General features: G+C 37.4%; 1 protein-coding gene across 1 annotated transcript in view; it reads right to left on the bottom strand.

Annotated features, from left to right (window-relative positions):
- Nucleotides 1-809: 809 nt before the first annotated feature.
- The window catches only part of LOC117879970, a 49583-nt gene continuing 32482 nt past the window's right edge, over nt 810-17910 (bottom strand). Inside the window, exons 8-11 of the mRNA XM_034775570.1 lie at nt 16768-16976; nt 15699-15771; nt 9170-9287; nt 810-1114 (exon numbers count right to left, since the gene is read on the bottom strand). Coding sequence (XP_034631461.1) covers nt 919-1114; nt 9170-9287; nt 15699-15771; nt 16768-16976 — 596 coding nt within the window. The 3' untranslated portion in view covers nt 810-918. The remainder of the gene's footprint in view (nt 1115-9169; nt 9288-15698; nt 15772-16767; nt 16977-17910) is intronic.

Raw genomic sequence — 17910 nt, 5'->3', positions numbered from 1 at the left:
TTTTTCCACTGATGTAACTGCATTAATCATTGGAATTATTACTGAGTCACGTCAGAGAACTAGCAGTTCTTAGGAATTTTACAGAAAAAAAAAAGTTTAAGTAAAATTTTGGCTCACCTTTGCCTGCCAAAGGGAAAAAAAAGCCCAATAGTGCATATGCTTAACTTAAGCATATGAATGGTGCCCTTCACTTCAATGGACTTTGAATCACAGCCATTATATTTGCTAAACATAATTCTCTGTTAAATGTATACTTTTCTGGCAGAGAAGTGTATGTGTGTGTGAGAGAATGTGTGTGTGTATATAAAAATACTATGAAAAATACACCAGTAAATATAAAATGGCAACACTCAGGATCAAATGCAATCAATTTATTTTGTGAGGTCACATTTAACATGGGGGGGGGGGGAGTAAAAAAATCACAGATGTCACTGATACAACATAAATAAAAAACACCCAAAGAAAAGCATGCAGCACAGACCAACTAATAATGTTTGCTTTAAAAAAAATGTTCCCCTGTTAAACTAAATACCAGCTGAGGCCTTACCTGTAGTAAACTTACATATACTCTTATAAGTACGAACTTCACAGAGATTGAATGCAGTAGACAGGTCTTCAAACATTTTAAACAAGGAAGCAATAATTTTGTTCTAGGTGATTATTTATACTGTAAGGGCCAAAATCAGCATTGTTTTCGGAAGTGTTTTATGCACAAACTTTTGAAAAGATATATTTTTATTTTATTTTATTTACATGCAAGGAACCCAATTTTGTGATGAACTCAGAATTCTCTGGGCACATCTGGGAGCATCTTCGCTTGTAGACTATGGTGAGAATCAGGATTCTTTCCTGTCTACTTCCCACTCTTGTGCTCATGCATTAGAAGTGCTACAAAGAAGAAAGATGCTCAGTTGTTTTCTACCACAAGCTTTGACCACCCTCTATGGCCAAATTGTGGCCTGTCATGTAATCTGAAGCTTCAGATGCCAGGTATACTACAGCTGCCTGCAGGTCTGTCACTTGAGCCAGCTTCCCAGCAGGGATATCAGATAGCCAGCGCTGTACCAGAGGCTTCAGCTCGTCAGAATGGATGAGCAGCGTGTCTACAATTCCCCTGTAAATAACACACACACAGTTACATTTTTCATACGTAGCACTTATAACTATAAAACAAGTCGTGATGGGAATACAAAATGCCACTTAGAAAAGAAAACCATGAAATAATAAAGTAAGCTCCCAACTTTCATGGGTGATGGATCTAGTGGTGCCGGTTGCGCTGCTGCACCCCATAGCTTGAAGTAGTTTCCATTATATACAGGGTTTACAGTTTGGTTCAATACCCCCACTATCCAAATTGTTCCAGCACCCCTGCCAATGTTAGACAGCATGTAGCTCTGCTAAGGAGTTACAAACACAAACTTCAATCGTGGTTGTCCCTTGCTGTCTGTCACTGTTGATAAATCGACTTAGTGGTTTACTCTTAAAGAGAGGACTCATAGTTTGTATCATTGGCTAACATAGGTGCCCCATTATCTTAGGTTACTTCCCATAATACCCAATTTACATTTTCCTATAGAAAATAAACGTGTCATAGAAACAAAATGTGCGCAACCAGTCTGTCTCTGCGTTTTGGAAATGTGTTTCATTTACCAATTTCTTTTTCATCAATGCACAGCCTAATGTTACACAACATGTTTGCATACAGTTCAGAAACTGAAAACAGTCCAAGTTTCCATATGCCAAAATACTGAAAACAAAATCCAGCAGCACCTTTCACAGCACTAAATTCACTTTAAGATGAAAAGGGGGCAGGGAAAGGAAAAAAATTAAGCAAAGTATGCCAAGTATAAACCCCCATTAAATAAATAACACGACCGGTTACAAAACGTGTATTAAGCTGGGATTGTTTCACACTAACGAGCCAACTACAGAATGCATTAAAACTCTGCTAAGTTCATTTCCCTCACATGCCCTAAAAATGAGTGGAAACTGTAGACGGCACATTACAGTACTAATATTTGGCTGGCTTTAACGACTTTAACTAGCGCTGATTTGTCATACTCCTCCTTAACAACATATTTGTATTTTGTGAAATGTATAATTTTTTCAGTCCCTGAACAAATATATTTACATAACTGTGTCTAACGAGAAATTACATTTAACTTCTCAGAAATGACAATAACTAAAACCTGAACTGCCAATTCCACTTCATTAGTGTGGTAGAAATGCATTCCAAATGTTAATAAAAATTCCAACATGCTGATAAATTAGCGCTTCTAAGGAGCATGTGACACCTTGGTTAACATATTCAACCTCAATTATATTTCTCTTCAGCACCCTGTTATCTGGAACCTTTGCTGGCAATCAGAGGTGCTGTTTTTCAGCGGCCAATTTTCTAGATAATGTAGCTTATCAACACTGTGGGTAAACTTGCCAATGAAATCAGGCTGCACTGAACCACACACGCTAATTGCATCTCTTTTTTATGCATATTTACAGACTGTCACTTCAAAGAAATCAGTGGCCCATTGAGGCACCCAGTTAGCTGGAAGAATTGCCTCTTGCAAATGAAAATTAGCAAACAAGCTAGTGATAAATATGAAATGAACAAAGTATAAAAATACCGTTTTGTTCTGAAACTTCATCATCATCCCAATTTATACTTCCAAGGAAATAGGTTTGAAAAACACACTGGATTCTGGGTACGTGATTTACCTTTTGTTTTAAATGAAGTCTGAAATCTTCGATTTACCACGTTACTAGGTGGAAGTAATTCAGAATACCCTCCAAATTTCCATTTTCAGTCACAGGCCACACTTTAAATACCAGCTTTATTTTTGCTTGTAATTGTCAATGAAAACCATAACTATTCCGAAATGCTGAGCTAGGGCAAATTGATTGAGCTCTCACAAAGTAATAAAACAGAATAAATTCCAGTATAACTTGAAGACAGTCTACTTATTTCTCCTAAGCACAGTCTTCCTCCCACCTGTTTAGCACTGGTTTTCTGGAGAGAAAACCAGAGTTTTAATTGCAGAAGTGAAAGCTATGGTCCTAATCCTCCTCTCACTTATACCAGTTTTACACTGGTATATATCCACTGAATTCAATAGAGTTACTCTGAATTTACATCAAGCACTATATCTGCTGGCAACATTTGCAGGATCTGGTTCTAGGTTTCCACGGCTCTATAGAGTTTTGATACGCTAACTAGCAAAAGCTAGCATTTTTAAATGAGGGTTTTGTTTTACTAAGAGGAGAACCCAGATTAACAAAAATAATATATCACTCCAATATAAAGTAAAAATAATACAGCTTAAGAAAAATAATATTATATATAATATATATATATATATTTTCATCAACCAACTTCAAACAGATAACATGGAGACTAAATATAGTCAGAACAAACTATAAATCATTGAACCAGTGGCTTCAGCTGCCCTTCCTTTAATTTTGTTTCAAGAGTAAAAGGTCTGATGAAAAAAAAATATCCCAGGCAATTTTTATAAAGAGAAAAAGATGTAGCACACAACGTAAAGTTGCAAACACACATACTGATGATACTATAAATATTAAGCATGTCATTGATAGTACACATCTTCTGGGAAAGGCTTGGTGCCAAGTTGGGCAATTTAATGTTGTAGAACCCTTTTAGGCAGATTTTAGTTGGCTTCTAACCAGTTCCAGGAAAGACAAGTGCCAATGCATTCATTCCCTACCTCGTCTAGTATGCAGTGCTGAGCCAATCAGTACTTTCTGTTGCATGTCAATGTTTTATCAAACTGCTGGTTCCTTAAGGTTAGACATGAACATCAGTATTCCGTTGCTGATGCATAGGGCAATTTGAGACAGTAAAAAACAAAATACAATTGCCTAAAGCATCTCCACAATGAGAGAGAGAGTGGGAAAAAAATTACTTAACTGGAATTATGAGTGTTCAATCCCCATATGAGGCGGGGCGGGGGGGGGAAACCTTCCCTCTGAGTGTAACTTGATTTCTTTCAGATGAGTTATTAATTTGAACGAGTTAAGTACACTCCACTTAATCAGAAAATGTTTAATCAGGAGATCCACTTAATTGGGACCTCTCTCGAGGAATTACGTTTAAATCCAAAGATACTTAACAGCAATGACTGCTGCTTAATGGGGATAGTAATGCTGCTTAATTGGGACGCCTTTGGGTGATATCGTGGTTCTTAGCTCTTTCCTGTGCTGCAGTCTCACACTGGTTCGGTGTGTGAACTCCCCTAGCAATGGTTTGCAGACCCTCCATAATTGGGGCACATGCGGAAATTTCGATTTGCTTCACCACCTCCTGTATTCCTTTCAGACCAAGTCTAGATACTGAGCATCTTCTAGCTGCCTCTAGTCTAGACAGTAGCTCACCCTCTCTTTCATTGCACATGGTGCCTCCTTCCTACTCCATGCACCTATCCAATAACATGACAAGCTCTGTAGCGCCCCGGACTGCAGATGAAGCAGGAGATCATACACTTGAGAAGCTTAATATCCCTGGAACCGTGGGTGATGGCGCTTGTATGGGGTCCAGGTTAAGGAGCTTGTAGCACCTTGGGATCCCCACAGAGCAAGGAGCTGACACATTCTGCTGGTGAAGCAGAGCTTATTAGTCCAGGAGGTCAAATAGCTATGCATAGAGATGGTGTTAGTTGCATGTGGAACCTGTGTTGTTTGGAAACTCAGGCCAGTTAGCTTCTATTGAAGTTGCTGACAAGGACTGCAGCGGAAAGACAAGAGAGGGTGTTATATGAACAAGCCAGTGAGAGCACTGATTAGCACAGCTGATTAGCGCAGGCTAACAGGCCTGGCCTACTGTGTTGCTATGCAAATCAGAAGCTCTGCAGGATGTGGGCTTCAAATCAAACTTCCGGGGACACATCTGACCCCCAGATGACTGAGAATTTTGGTTCACGAGGGTTCAGATAACCCAGGTTTGACCACAGCTGCTGTTCAAGGAACTTAGAATTCAAGCTCCAGCACAAACCGCCCTAACCAAATAGAGCACCAGTCTGAAGCTCTCCCCCTTTAAGAACAAACTGGAATGAAATGTTTTTTGGGAAAAAAGTATTAATGCAATCCAAAATTTGCAAAATCAAGCACGCAAAATACAGGACATCCCAAAAAAGCAAAGGTTCTCTTATCATATCTACTCAGCCGAGTAGATATTATATATGCAGTATTTTCTATCACTCGTTAAATAGAAAATGTCATATATTATTGATTGTTGTATTAATGCATGTACTAACATTGTCAAGGCAGCTTGATTAAGTAGGGGGCACTGTCCCAGACAGAATTCATCCCTGCCGTCCCTCAGGGTTTCAGCTGCAAGAGGGCAGCTGTAAGTTGTTACCTGGACTGTATATAATCCCCACTGGTTACGGCCCAACTGAATCATTGCATCCATTTCTCATTCTCATCTTGCCTTCTCACCTGCCAGCTTTGTCCAGTTTTGAGGCTGTGCTGTTTTCCCATAGACCCTCAAATGAGAAGTTGCAAGCATTTAATGCTGCTTCAACCCTCCTCTAATTGGGCTTCCTGGGCAGAAATTAAAGGTGGCACAAGACAGGGTGAATCTAGCCCAGCATGCAATGTGACCAATTAGGAAGCATTTGAGACACAAGGCGTTACTAAAAGTTTCTCTTGAAATATTTTGCAATTTCCCAACCATGGAATGCTCCAATTTTCATCACCTTCATGTAACATCAATGCCAGTTCTTGGCACTAAAATAAGCAGTAAATTTTAAGCATATGATTCATTTAACTTTACATAATTAGCAATTTAGCTGCAAAAATCAATCACCACACAATATTTGATTCTCATGGGACGTTAACACTTATCTTTCCAGTTCAGCAGCTATTAGGCATTGTATGTTGTGTATACTGTTCTTGATGAAGATGGGTTAATTTAATGTGGGGTTTTATTTTTATTTTTTTCCTCACTTTGTAGTGTCTGGGACAGATCTACTGGTGATCATAGGAATTTTGTCACTGATTTCAATGGCTTCAGGATAAGGCCCTATGTTAGTAATATCACTTGAGAGCAAAGTCTAATATAGTCATAAGATTCTGGCTTGCAACGTAAAGGGCTGATAGGTTTTTAACACTATGCATTGGCTATTTGTGATCTGGGTTGGAGCCGAAGAAAATTTGCCTCATGAGTCTACAAGCTAGGAATGAACTTCTCTCTCACTCACTCTCCAACTCCCCCCATCCTCAGTATCCCTCCCAAAAAGAAAGCGGCTGTACTAGTGAACTATCTAAAATGCGAGGCCTGGTCAGCAAGAGAATTCATAAATTCAATAAATTATGCTAAAAGCCCTGCCATAACATTTTATGCACGGATACGTTTTATGCATTGCTGCTATGCCTACGTTTTATATACACATTTACAAAAATAAGTTGATGAAAGCGGACAAGAAAGGAAGAGACCAAAAAAAGCGCAAATGTTTGCATGTTGAAAGAACGTTCGAGGTCAGATGTGACTATGTGGAGATATAAGGACACTGATATAGCCAGGACCCAACAAAGCACTTCAGCATGTCCCCGATTCCAGAACACATCCCTGTTCAGGAAGAAGGATGGACTCGAGTTTGTGCTTACAAGCTTTCCTGAATTGGGACCCAAACACTTCCCTGTAAGCATCAGGCAGTTCCATTGACTTCAGCAGGAACACTTGCCAGCTTAAAATAAAGTACGTACTTAAGTGCTTTGCTGAATTGAGGCCTCTGTGCACATTTCTGGGGCTCCGTGGGTTCTTTTATTGAAATAGTTGCATGCTATAATAAAGTCTATATGCCAGGTTCACTTCAGCATTCAGGTAGATCTGTGAAACTGGGCCAGACCCTCACTCTTCCACCCAGCAAAGCATTCAGCAATGTCAATGGGCCCATTGCCCTAGAAAGGAACAGGGCCTGAAATTGTGAGGTGCTGAGCAAAATGAGTGCAATGGGAGCTGGAGATGCCCAGCACCTTGCAAAATCAGATTGTGAGCCAGGACTGGAAGATTTGACTCATGCAGATTGTGTGATCATATCTGTGGACAGGCCAAAACCTTTCTTTAATGTACAGAATGAGACTGAAATGTTTATTCCACATTTCCATGTCAGCGGACAAATGAATTTGAATATCCAGTCATTGAAATGAACACAAGTATATTTGAGTTCAACATGCAATGGTTTAAGTACATGTAAGTGCGAGCATGTATGTATCAAGAGCTTCTTGGTACATTGTTAATAATAATCCAAGAAAATCATGGACAATATAAGCCTAATCCAATCCCCATTGAACATAATGGAAAAACTCCTGTTGATTTGAGTGGGCTTCCAGTGAGATCATATGTGATTATCAAATATTCATAACTAGTATGTCTTCACCAGGGTTCCTTGGGTATAGCAAAAGCTCTTTTCCTCACTGAGCATTGGCAAATCTTCAATGAACAAAAGTCCCCCTTATTACAATGGGATTCCCACATAGAGAAAGATCCAGGTGTGGGACCAAAGTCTAGGATGAGTAAGAATTATTAAAATTAAGCCCAGTTTTGGTTAATGATAGAAAAAGAAAAGCCTCTGAATGGATTTTTCCTTTCCAAGCATCAATATACCTTTTCTCCATTTTCAGACAACTCACAGCCAACATGAAGTTTTACTAACCTCTTTGCAAAAATGTTATTTTATATATCTATATTTTCCTCAAAAAACTACCCGTTGGGCTGAAATTTCTCCTGCAGGAAGTTTTAAACACCTGAAAACTAGGGACTTATAACTTAAGTGCCTCTTTAACCACGGTTACTCTGAATGTGACACTAATATTCCAGCTATATTAATAAAGGGTACCAATATATTTCTCAGCCAGAAAGTATTGAAACATGACCAATATTTTCTGATTCTGGTAGGCCCCAGGAGCTCCAACCTATATATAAAAATTAATTCATTGCAGCTAAAAGCCTTTCCGCTTCCTACCTCTATTGTTAACACTAGCTCTGCCTTGGCAGCTTTGTTAACTTCCTTCAGTCTTCCTGGCCCTGGAAGCTAGAGTCACTAGACCTAGACACTGGATCAGCAATGTTGAGCTGTTGGTATTGGTGTGAGTAAATCCAAGTTCAGAAACAGGATGTTATTTAAGTAATCTGTGGGTTGCAATGAGCTAAGGATGGAATCACAAATTATTATTAGTAGTAATAAATAATAATAAATAATAATAATAAATAGAGTCAGCATACAAAAGTAGAGACCAGACCAAGAATCAAAATAAAGATATTTGCAATTGAGTTCTGTGATATTTTTCTCCACTTTATGGATGAAAATATTTAACTTTTTTTCTTAATTTCATGTACATCATATTTTCATTATTACAGTTAGTTAAACTTCTGGGTTAAAATCCTGTGTTTCTTACTCTGATTGACTTCAGTGGTCTATGGAATTTGACCACTCCCAAATAATGCCATCCACTTGAGTTTTTGCTCAGTAGTAACTTGTACTGAAAATTGTGTAATAAAGAGTGTGTGGGTGAGAGAGAGCGAGAGAGAGAGGAAGAAAGTGCGTGAGGCAAAAAACTTTGCTTCATGCTATTATAAAAAAAAAAACCAAATAAACAACATAACTCAAAAAACCCAGACATCTTTAATATTTCAAAAAATAGGTAAAATGTAACTTGTAATGAATATTTTTTGACAAAATTACACCTAGAAATCCTGTAATTGCCAGAGCTAAACAGTGTCTCAATTACAGCACTACAATATGGCTTTTAATGTGCCAGTATATTTGTCTGAAGTGAAAGAAAAAAGAAAAAAAGGAGAAGCATTGTCTATTAAGTGTCAAAAGCCTTTTCTTTAACCACAGAAGGCTTGGACAGAACTAAGGTAATATTTCATCTGGAAGAGAAATGCTAAAAATTACCCTTCATGTTATTGGAAAACCTATTATCAAATGCTAAAACCTTTTCTCAAATCCTTCAATATACACAGCCATGGAGTACACTTTGGTTATAGTGATTAAACCTTTGTTAAGCAGAAGACGAAATAAAAAGGGATGCAATCCACCTGCTAATTAGCAACTTTGTTTTCCTAGATTTTCTTAATTTGAGCAGTGAACACTTCTTATAACATTTCATTTTTTCTGTAATTTATAAAACGAGACTACATTTTACTTACGGGGAAATGCAGTTGACTCTTACTCCCCTGTCAATCCATTCAGTTCCTAATGTCTGTGTTAATTTTACGACCCCAGCTTTTGAGGCGTTGTATGCTAACTGCTTCTGCGGGTGAGGCACTAGAATAATTCAGAAATACGAAATATTGATTCTTCACGTATTAATATGCACAAGGAGGCTAAAAATCACAACATGGACAGACGAACTAGCTGCCCTTTCCCCTGATGTTTGGCAAGTAACATGAAGGAATTACAATCTAGAAAACCCCTACATCTATATTTTTTCCTAATATAATATTTTCCATCTAATATTTTTGCATTAACAGCTGGAGGATTGAAGAGAAAATGAAGAAACAGCAGCAATAAAACAGACTGCAGATTTTAGAACTACAAAAATAGATATTACAACGATATAGTCAAAATATTTGGCAGTATCCCATAAATATAAACATATGCACAAACACGCATATACTTTTTATAATACACACATACAAGTAACTGCCTGGAACAAGTTATTCTGCTTAATTTATAACCTCTCTATGTTATCTAATCAGGTGTTTGTGTGGATGTGAACATGTGTGCCCAAAATTCAGATCTCCTACCACTTTCAAAATCTGAAGCCTTTGAAAATGTTTCACAGATGTCACATGTCAGTCATAAAGGAAAATGATCGGCTTGTTAATTACAATGTTCAAGCTTGCTTCTGCTGTATGTTCTGCTAGTTCTACCCCGTCACTAAGCTCTCACACTTACCCTGTTCCAAGGAAAACTACTTTAGGCAGGGCCTCAGCTGCTGTAAATTGTCATAGTGCCATCAGAATCAGTGGAAGTCAATTCTGCTATTGCAATTTGCACCCACTAAGGATCTACTCCTTAAGTATTTTTAGCTACCTGGCTTCCATTCTGACCTATTTAAACAAAGTTGTTAAAGAGCAGTGAAATCTAAACATGTGCAGTTTAATATTAAATACACCTCTACCCCGATATCACGCTGTCCTCGGGAGCCAAAATATCTTACCGCGTTATAGGTGAAACCACATTATATCGAACTTGCTTTGATCCATCAGAGTGCGCAGCCCCGCCACCCCCTGAGCGCTGCTTTACCGCGTTATATCTGAATTCGTGTTATATCGGGTCGCGTTATATCAGGGTAGAGGTTTTACTGAGCTGTAATTCTTTATTACTGAGGGGAAGGAATCAGTACTAAATACCATTAATGAGGTTAAAAAAAAAAACAGTTTATTTTATTAATGTGTTTTAAAAGGCAGGTTCACTACTGGATTTTTGTAAGGTGTATCAGCATATCAAATTGGTTTTAGTTTCATGTGGCTACTGGCAAGAACTATATAATACAGGTAGGAAAATTCAGTAAATAAAAAAGGGTTTGAAAATGAGCATTAAAACGGCTTAGCTAGCAATTTTATGTCACCATGATAAGTACCAGATGGTATTCACCCAAGAGTTCTGAAGGAACTCAGATAAGAAATTGCAGAACTTCTAACTGGTATGTAACCTATCACTTAAATCAGCCTCTGTACCAGATGTTTGGAAAAAAGCTAATGTAATGCCAATTTTTTAATATTGTACCAATTTTTACCACTCAAGAGAGAGTTCTTTAAAAAAGAGCTTTTTTTAAAAAAAATAAGGCTTCAGAGGTGATTCTGGCAATTACAGGCCAGTAAGCCTAACTTCAGTACCAGGCAAATTGATTGAAACAATAGTCAAGAAAATAATTATCAGACTATAGTGGAATGCAAGATGGTGGGGAAGAGTCAATATGACTTTTGTAAAGGAAAATCATGCCTCACCAATCTATTAGAATTCTTTGAGGGTGTCAACTAGTAGGTGGACAAGAGTGATCCAGAGGATATAGTGTACTTGGACTTTCAGAAAGCTTTTGACAAGGTCCCTCACCAAAGGCTTGTAAGCAAAGTAAACAGTCATGGGATAAGAGGGAAGGTCTTCTCATGGATCAGTAGCTGATTAAAAGATAGGAAATAAAGAGTAGGAATAAAGTGAAGAGAGAGTTAAATAGCGGGATTCCCCAAGGATCTGTACTGGGATCAGTGCTGTTCAACATATTCATAAATAATCTGGCAAAGGGGGTAAAAAATGAGGTGGCAAAGTTTGCAGATGATACAAAATTACTCAAGATAACTAAGTCCAAAGCAGACTGCAAAGAGTTACAAAGGGATCTCACAAAACTGGGGGATCGAGCAAGAAAATGGCAGGTGAAATTCAGTGTTTATAAATGCAAAGTAATACACATTGGAAAACATAATCCCGACTATACATACAAAATGATGGGGTCTAAATTAGCTGTCACCACTCAAGAAAGAGATCTTGGAGTCATTGTAGATAGTTCTCTCACAACATCTGCTCAATGTGCTGCAGCATTAAAAAAAGCTAACAGAACGTTAGGAACCATTGGGAAAGGGTGAGATAATAAAAATCTCATAATGTCACTGTATAAATCCATGGTACGCCGACACCTTGAATACTGTATGCAGTTCTGGTCGCCCAATCTAAAAAGATATATTAGAAATGGAAAAAATACAGAGAAGAGCAACAAAAATTATTAGGGGTGTGGAAGAGCTTCCATAGAAGGAGAGACTAAGAAGCCAGGGACTGTTCAGTTTAGAAAAGAGATGACTAAGTAGGAATATGATAAAGGTCTATCAAATCATGAACAACATGGAGAAAGTGAATTAGGAAGTGTTATTTACCCCTTCATAGAACATAAGCATCAGGGGGTCACCCAATGAAATTAATAGGCAGCAGGTTTAAAACAAACACAAGGAAGTGCTTCTTCACACAAAACATGGTCAACCTGTAGACTTTGTTGCCAGGGGATGTTGTGAAGGCCAAAAGTATGACTGGGTTCAAAAAAGAATTAGATAAATTTATAGAGAATAGGTCCATCAATGGCTATCAGCCAAGATGGTCAGGGGTGCAGCGCCGTGCTCTGGGTGTTCCTAAACCTCCGAATGCCAGAAGCTGGGACTTGACAATAGGGGATGGATCACCCCATAATTAAAGTGTCCCATTCATTCCCTCTGAAGTCTCTAGTGTCTGCCACTGTCAGAAGACAGGATACTGGGCTAAATGGACCATTGGTCTGACCCAGAATGACTGTTTTTATGTTCTTACTTCTCCTATACTACTGAATTTGCATTTATCCTCTAAAATGCACTGTTTATAAATGTTGCAACTTAAAGTATAGGAAAAGGCCAGTAAATAAAGAATAATATTGTTGGATTATGCAAAAACACTGAAACGACATAGGCCCCAGTTCTTCAAACACTTAAGCATGTGTAAATGTATGCATGTGAGTAGACTTAACTTACCATTAACTTCAATGTGACTTCTCATGTACTTAGATTTGAGAACTTGTGTGTGTAGGATTGGGAGAGAGGAGGGCATAGCTAATAGTTCCTCCTCTTTATGTATGCATTAAAGATTTGAAAGGTCCTTCATTTGTCAGATAAAGCATTGTGTAGTTTGAAACCCAAGTCCATTCCATTTTTTTTTTCAAAACAAAATAATTAGGATTTTATTAGAAGAAATATTTCTCCTTTCTCTCTCTCTTTGTGTGTGTGTGTGTGTGTGTGTGTATATATATATATATATATATCACATCACAGATGCAGCACTCCATGTGGGCTATTGAAATGGAGTGGAATATAATTCCTTGATTAATTGCTGTACACCAGCTCCAAGTTATGTACAACTTCAGTAGTTAACCTTGTCACCTCACAAAAGCAGTCGTTGCTAAACTTTCCCAGTTTGTCTGTTTGTAACAAATAACTTGGAATTGCCTAAGAGGATAAGGGCTTTTGCATCCTCCCCAGTCAAGGTATTGCAGTTTTCAGTGTGCATGAACTAAAACAGAGATTTGCTGTAAAATATTGGAATCTGCCTGCTGATTTTGGGACAGAAGCTCATTAGATATATTCTAGCCTTCCTTCTTCTAAATGCATCTCTCTTTACAGAAAGGGTTAAGGAAGGCAATTTAGAAGATGAAATATACACCTCCTGAAACACTTGGCCCCTCTTAATTGAAAGCACTCAAGAGCTAGCCAAAGGGTGTCACAAAGTGGATGGCTTTCACAGTGGGTACTGTTTTTGCATTAAAGTACACAGTACCAAATCCTGTTCTCCTTACTTCTGCTGTTAACTTCAGCTGGATCTCTCATGTGTACAAGGACAGAATTTAGCATACGCGCGCACACGCGCACACACACACACACACACACTCTATCTTCTATCAAAAATTGACTAGAGCATCTTTATAAATGTAAAGATTTATCTTCACCCCAGTGGAGAACACTTTAGAAAAGTGTCTCTTCACTTACCACTGTGTGGTGGTGGGGCTGGGAGAAGGGGGCTAATTTCCCTTCTGTTTTGCATACACAGGGCTGGGGGAAATGTAAGTAAAAATGATACCAACATCAGCTGAGTTATATTTTTAATATCCAATATTATGCGATTGCTTCTTTGCTTGGTGATTGGGGGGTTCCACCCTGCCCTTGATACAGTGGCTGGTGAAGCCACTGGAGATACTCAAAATTTATACAGGCAAAACTGAATGCAGAATCTCAGCTTGATTATATTGTTTATTAAACTAGTTTAGGGAAATATATCTGGGAAACCACAGTCAAAATTCTATCCAATAGGATTAACTCCTCTGCTCATTTTGTTGCATATACCAAAGAGAACTCAACCTATGAAAAATTATCCAGTATTTCTAGAAACATTCCATACTATGCCAGTTGGCCAAGATACTTAAATAACCAACCAACCAACATATTTATTTAACATTCAGCAGATGGACACAATATGAACATCGTGATTTTCAGTTGTACTTTTAGAACTATTCGGCAGGGGTGCGGGGGCAATGCCAAGATTCAAACAGGTTCATGAAGTAAACACATTCCATCTCGTCTTAATGACCGGTCTCACCACGCCCACTTGGATTAAAATTCTTTGACATGTAAGTGCACCTCATGCTGCCTTTCCCAAGATATTTTCACTTTAAAAATACTCTTTTATATTTCAGTAAAGATTGCTAATTGTGATTAACATACTTCAGGGCCAGATTGTCAACTGCTGTTAATGGACATACCGCCATTAATCCAACCGAGCTGTGATGATTTACACCAACTGAGACTCTGACCCTCCGTTTGCAGTTGCAGTAAGAGAATTGTAATTTAAATATTCTCTTTGGAAATATCACTCATTTCTATAAATAAGAGACAGCACTTTTGAACAACAAAAACAAGAGAGAGAACGGTATTTTAACACTCAGAGGGGAAAATCCTTAGCTGGTGTCAATTGCCATAGTTCCATTAAAGCCAAGGATTTACCTCACAGCTGTTGCCTAACATTCTATAGTGTCTATATCTACTGTTAAGTCTTGCATTGTTGTTACTTTTCTAATATGAATTGTGGTAGCACCTCAGCGCCAGAGTCATGTACTAGGACTCCCTTATGCTAGGCACTGTATGAAACACATAACACAAGTTTAAAGCTTTGAAGTTCCTTTTTTATTTTTGTTTGTGAGATTTGCAATTCTCCATGCTTGGGGAAAGGGACTACTCTTGTGTTTAACCATAAGTAAAACAGCTGGTAAGGACACTTGTAAAAAGATTAACAACAACATTATAAATGCATTTTTGAAGAAATATTTAAAGTTACTATGTAATAAACCGAACAGAATGTCATAGAATGTCAGACTGGGCACAGTAAAAATAAATGTTATTCCCAAGGAAAATAAAAAGACTGAATATTTATGTAACATTCAGCAGATGGAGATGATATTAATATAGGGGGGTTTCTGTTGTACTTTTATAGCTACTAGATTTTCTTGTCTAACTTGGTAACCCAAGGCACCATTTGATTTTTGGATTTGGACAATACTGCAACAGATGTCCAGACCAATCAAATAAATTCCTAAAGGGCTATGCTTAATTTGTGTAATTGATCAATTTTTGTTACATGGCTTCAATTCACCAGCATGTAACTGCTTCCCAGATTAGCTCAGCAGTTGGGATTTCATTCCATATGTTCCAACAATAGTTTATTGGTTCTTTGATGACACTGCTGATACAGCAGCGTTAGTGGAGACACCTGTTGGCGACGTAATGAAATAGAACAACTGGTACTGCAGTTAACGGTAGAGTGAAAAGTTTTTGGACAGATTGTAAACACTAGCAAAGCACAGTTTTCTGAAATGTTATACATTGTGCTCAGATTAATGGGAATTACACCAACACGTTTCTTCCATTATTAATGTGTCAGACTCAAGGAGGGTAACTCCATCTCTTCTATAAAAAAGTAATATGTGCTCTAAAACATGGAGGACAGATAAATGTTGAAAAATGATATCATAAAAAAATTGTAGTACATTTTCCCCTAATACAAAATGTCAGTGATTTACTTCTTCCCAATACAGGTTTAATTGATTCAAATAGCATTGGTAGTAATTAAAATATGGATTCTGAAGCACAACTGTTAGATATCATCACTCACCTATTAAACTTGCCATAGATGCTGTGTTAATTATCTTCCCATATCCTTGCTTCAGCATAATGCGGCCCGCAGCCTGTGACAGAAATTAAAGGAAAGACCAGTGACCCCTTTTGTGATTGTGCTAATAATTACATGATAATAAATTAGTCTTCACTTTTCAGAAGAGTTTATGGATTTTTTTTTAAAAGTGCACGATGTAAAAATTTGGTATAAAATGGCTGATGCTGAAAAATTTCTCTTGTCATTTTAATTCAGCTACTGTGTTGCCAAAATTTTCAAAAGGTGAGTAGTAATATTGGGTGCCTCAAGTATTGGGCACTCCAACTGATACCCCACAAAAGGGTCTGATTTTCAGCAGCCGCCCTCTCAAAATCAGGTCTCTTTTTAAGGTGTCTCACGTTGGACACCAATAATCACTATTTACTTTTGATAATCTTGGCCTAAATGTAAACCTGATTCTCAGTGTTGGCAAAACTGAATTTTTATTTTTTTTTATAATTTCAACAGATACCACCAAGGGCTATTTTGAAGCATTTTAAAACATTTTTATCTATTTAAATTTTCACAGTTGAAAAAAATGCTTAAAACCTATAATGGTATGCAATTTTCATTTAGTTAAATTTTCATAGTTGTGGGAAATTATGGGGAGGAGTCAGACAATTATTTAATGACAACCGACACTGAAATATAAGAAGTCAAAGCTTGATAACCATTAAAATACAAATTGTCAACATCACATGTCCAAATATACAAAGTAAATATCCTTAAACTCTAAATAAGTTCTCAGGCAGCATTTTTCTTACTTTGCCTATCTGTAAATTTCAGTTATGGATGGAAATATTTTTTCATCAGTTTGCATGTGTTCGCTGAAATCCACACTTACTGACAAAAATCTAAGATGGCCAAGCCTACGGATACATAGCCAAACTATTATTATTAACACCCACTAATATACGTTCGATTTTATGATGATAATTAGCAACAAGAATATTATTAAACCTCTGGCTAAGTCAAATGCTCAGAAAACAGCTACAGTTCTGTGGAAAATAGTACAGATCCTCATACTTACTTGGCAGCACAAAAACAAGCCTCGTAAATTAACATTAAAAGTTTTGTCCCATTCTTCCAGTGAAGTGTCTTCACTTGCAGAATTCATGTTAATTCCAGCATTGTTACAGGCAATATGGACTGTGCCCCATCTAGCTACAATTGCATCAAGAATCCTTTGCACATCTTCAGGTTTGCTTACATCTGCTTCCATTGCCATGCTTTTTATCCCTAGATTAAAATGAGATTGATCAAACAAATATAGGCATTCATAGAAAACAAGATATCATTTCTTGTGTACCTAGTTACTAATTCTTAAAACAAACAACAACAACAAAACCAGTTTTATCACCACTCCACTGATGACAGCAAATTATGTGCTATTTACAGAAGCATGATGCATTGGGAAATGAATCTTTTCAAAAGTTTTTAAGTTTAACTTTTGTAGACTGCACATACTGTAGTCTAACACAATCAACTTATCTAAAATCAGAGTTCCGACTCTCCAATTGAATGAATCTTTGAATACTACACCATCTTCTGGTCAAAAGTCTAACTGCAACTTATCAACTAAAGTGACGGTCATTCCAACAATTCTCTGAGTTCTATGGATCATAAAGTGCATCACTTTCAGATGACGGTTATTAGCTCATAAACAAGACAAAACAGAGGAATATTTTATCTGTTGTGCTACAGATGTTTTTACAGTGAACCCCAGATGTCACAGACATCGAATCAATTTGTCAGCCAAACTGATTCTAAACATCAGGTTTTTAGAGTCTGGAGTGTACATATCTCTGTAATGCGTAATGGTGTATGAAAAAGCCATCCAGAATGATAGCCATGATTTAAACATGAAAATCTAAATATTCAAAATTATGGTGCACAAAAGTAACTAATTCAGTGCCATCGCAGCTACACATTAAAGCACAAAAGTTAATGTCATTAGTAAATAACTGTAAGAGTACCCTATGGATGTGAAATGTGGCCGTTACATTTGCTTTTGCATTAATAACTTTGCATATCTTGCTTTTTGCACATGTACAATCTCAATCAAAAATTATTCCAATGCAGATTTTGCATTTCATGTTTTATTACTGCATATGCTAGAAAGTTGATTTTTTAAATAAAACGTGAATCCTTTTTTTTTTTTCCTAAGGCTCCA

The sequence above is a fragment of the Trachemys scripta genome, chromosome 7 (genome assembly GCF_013100865.1).
Source record: "Trachemys scripta elegans isolate TJP31775 chromosome 7, CAS_Tse_1.0, whole genome shotgun sequence".
In the NCBI taxonomy this organism is placed as follows: domain Eukaryota; kingdom Metazoa; phylum Chordata; order Testudines; family Emydidae; genus Trachemys; species Trachemys scripta.
Note: the sequence above shows the minus strand (reverse complement) of the source record. Positions and strands in the feature narration are given on the sequence as shown.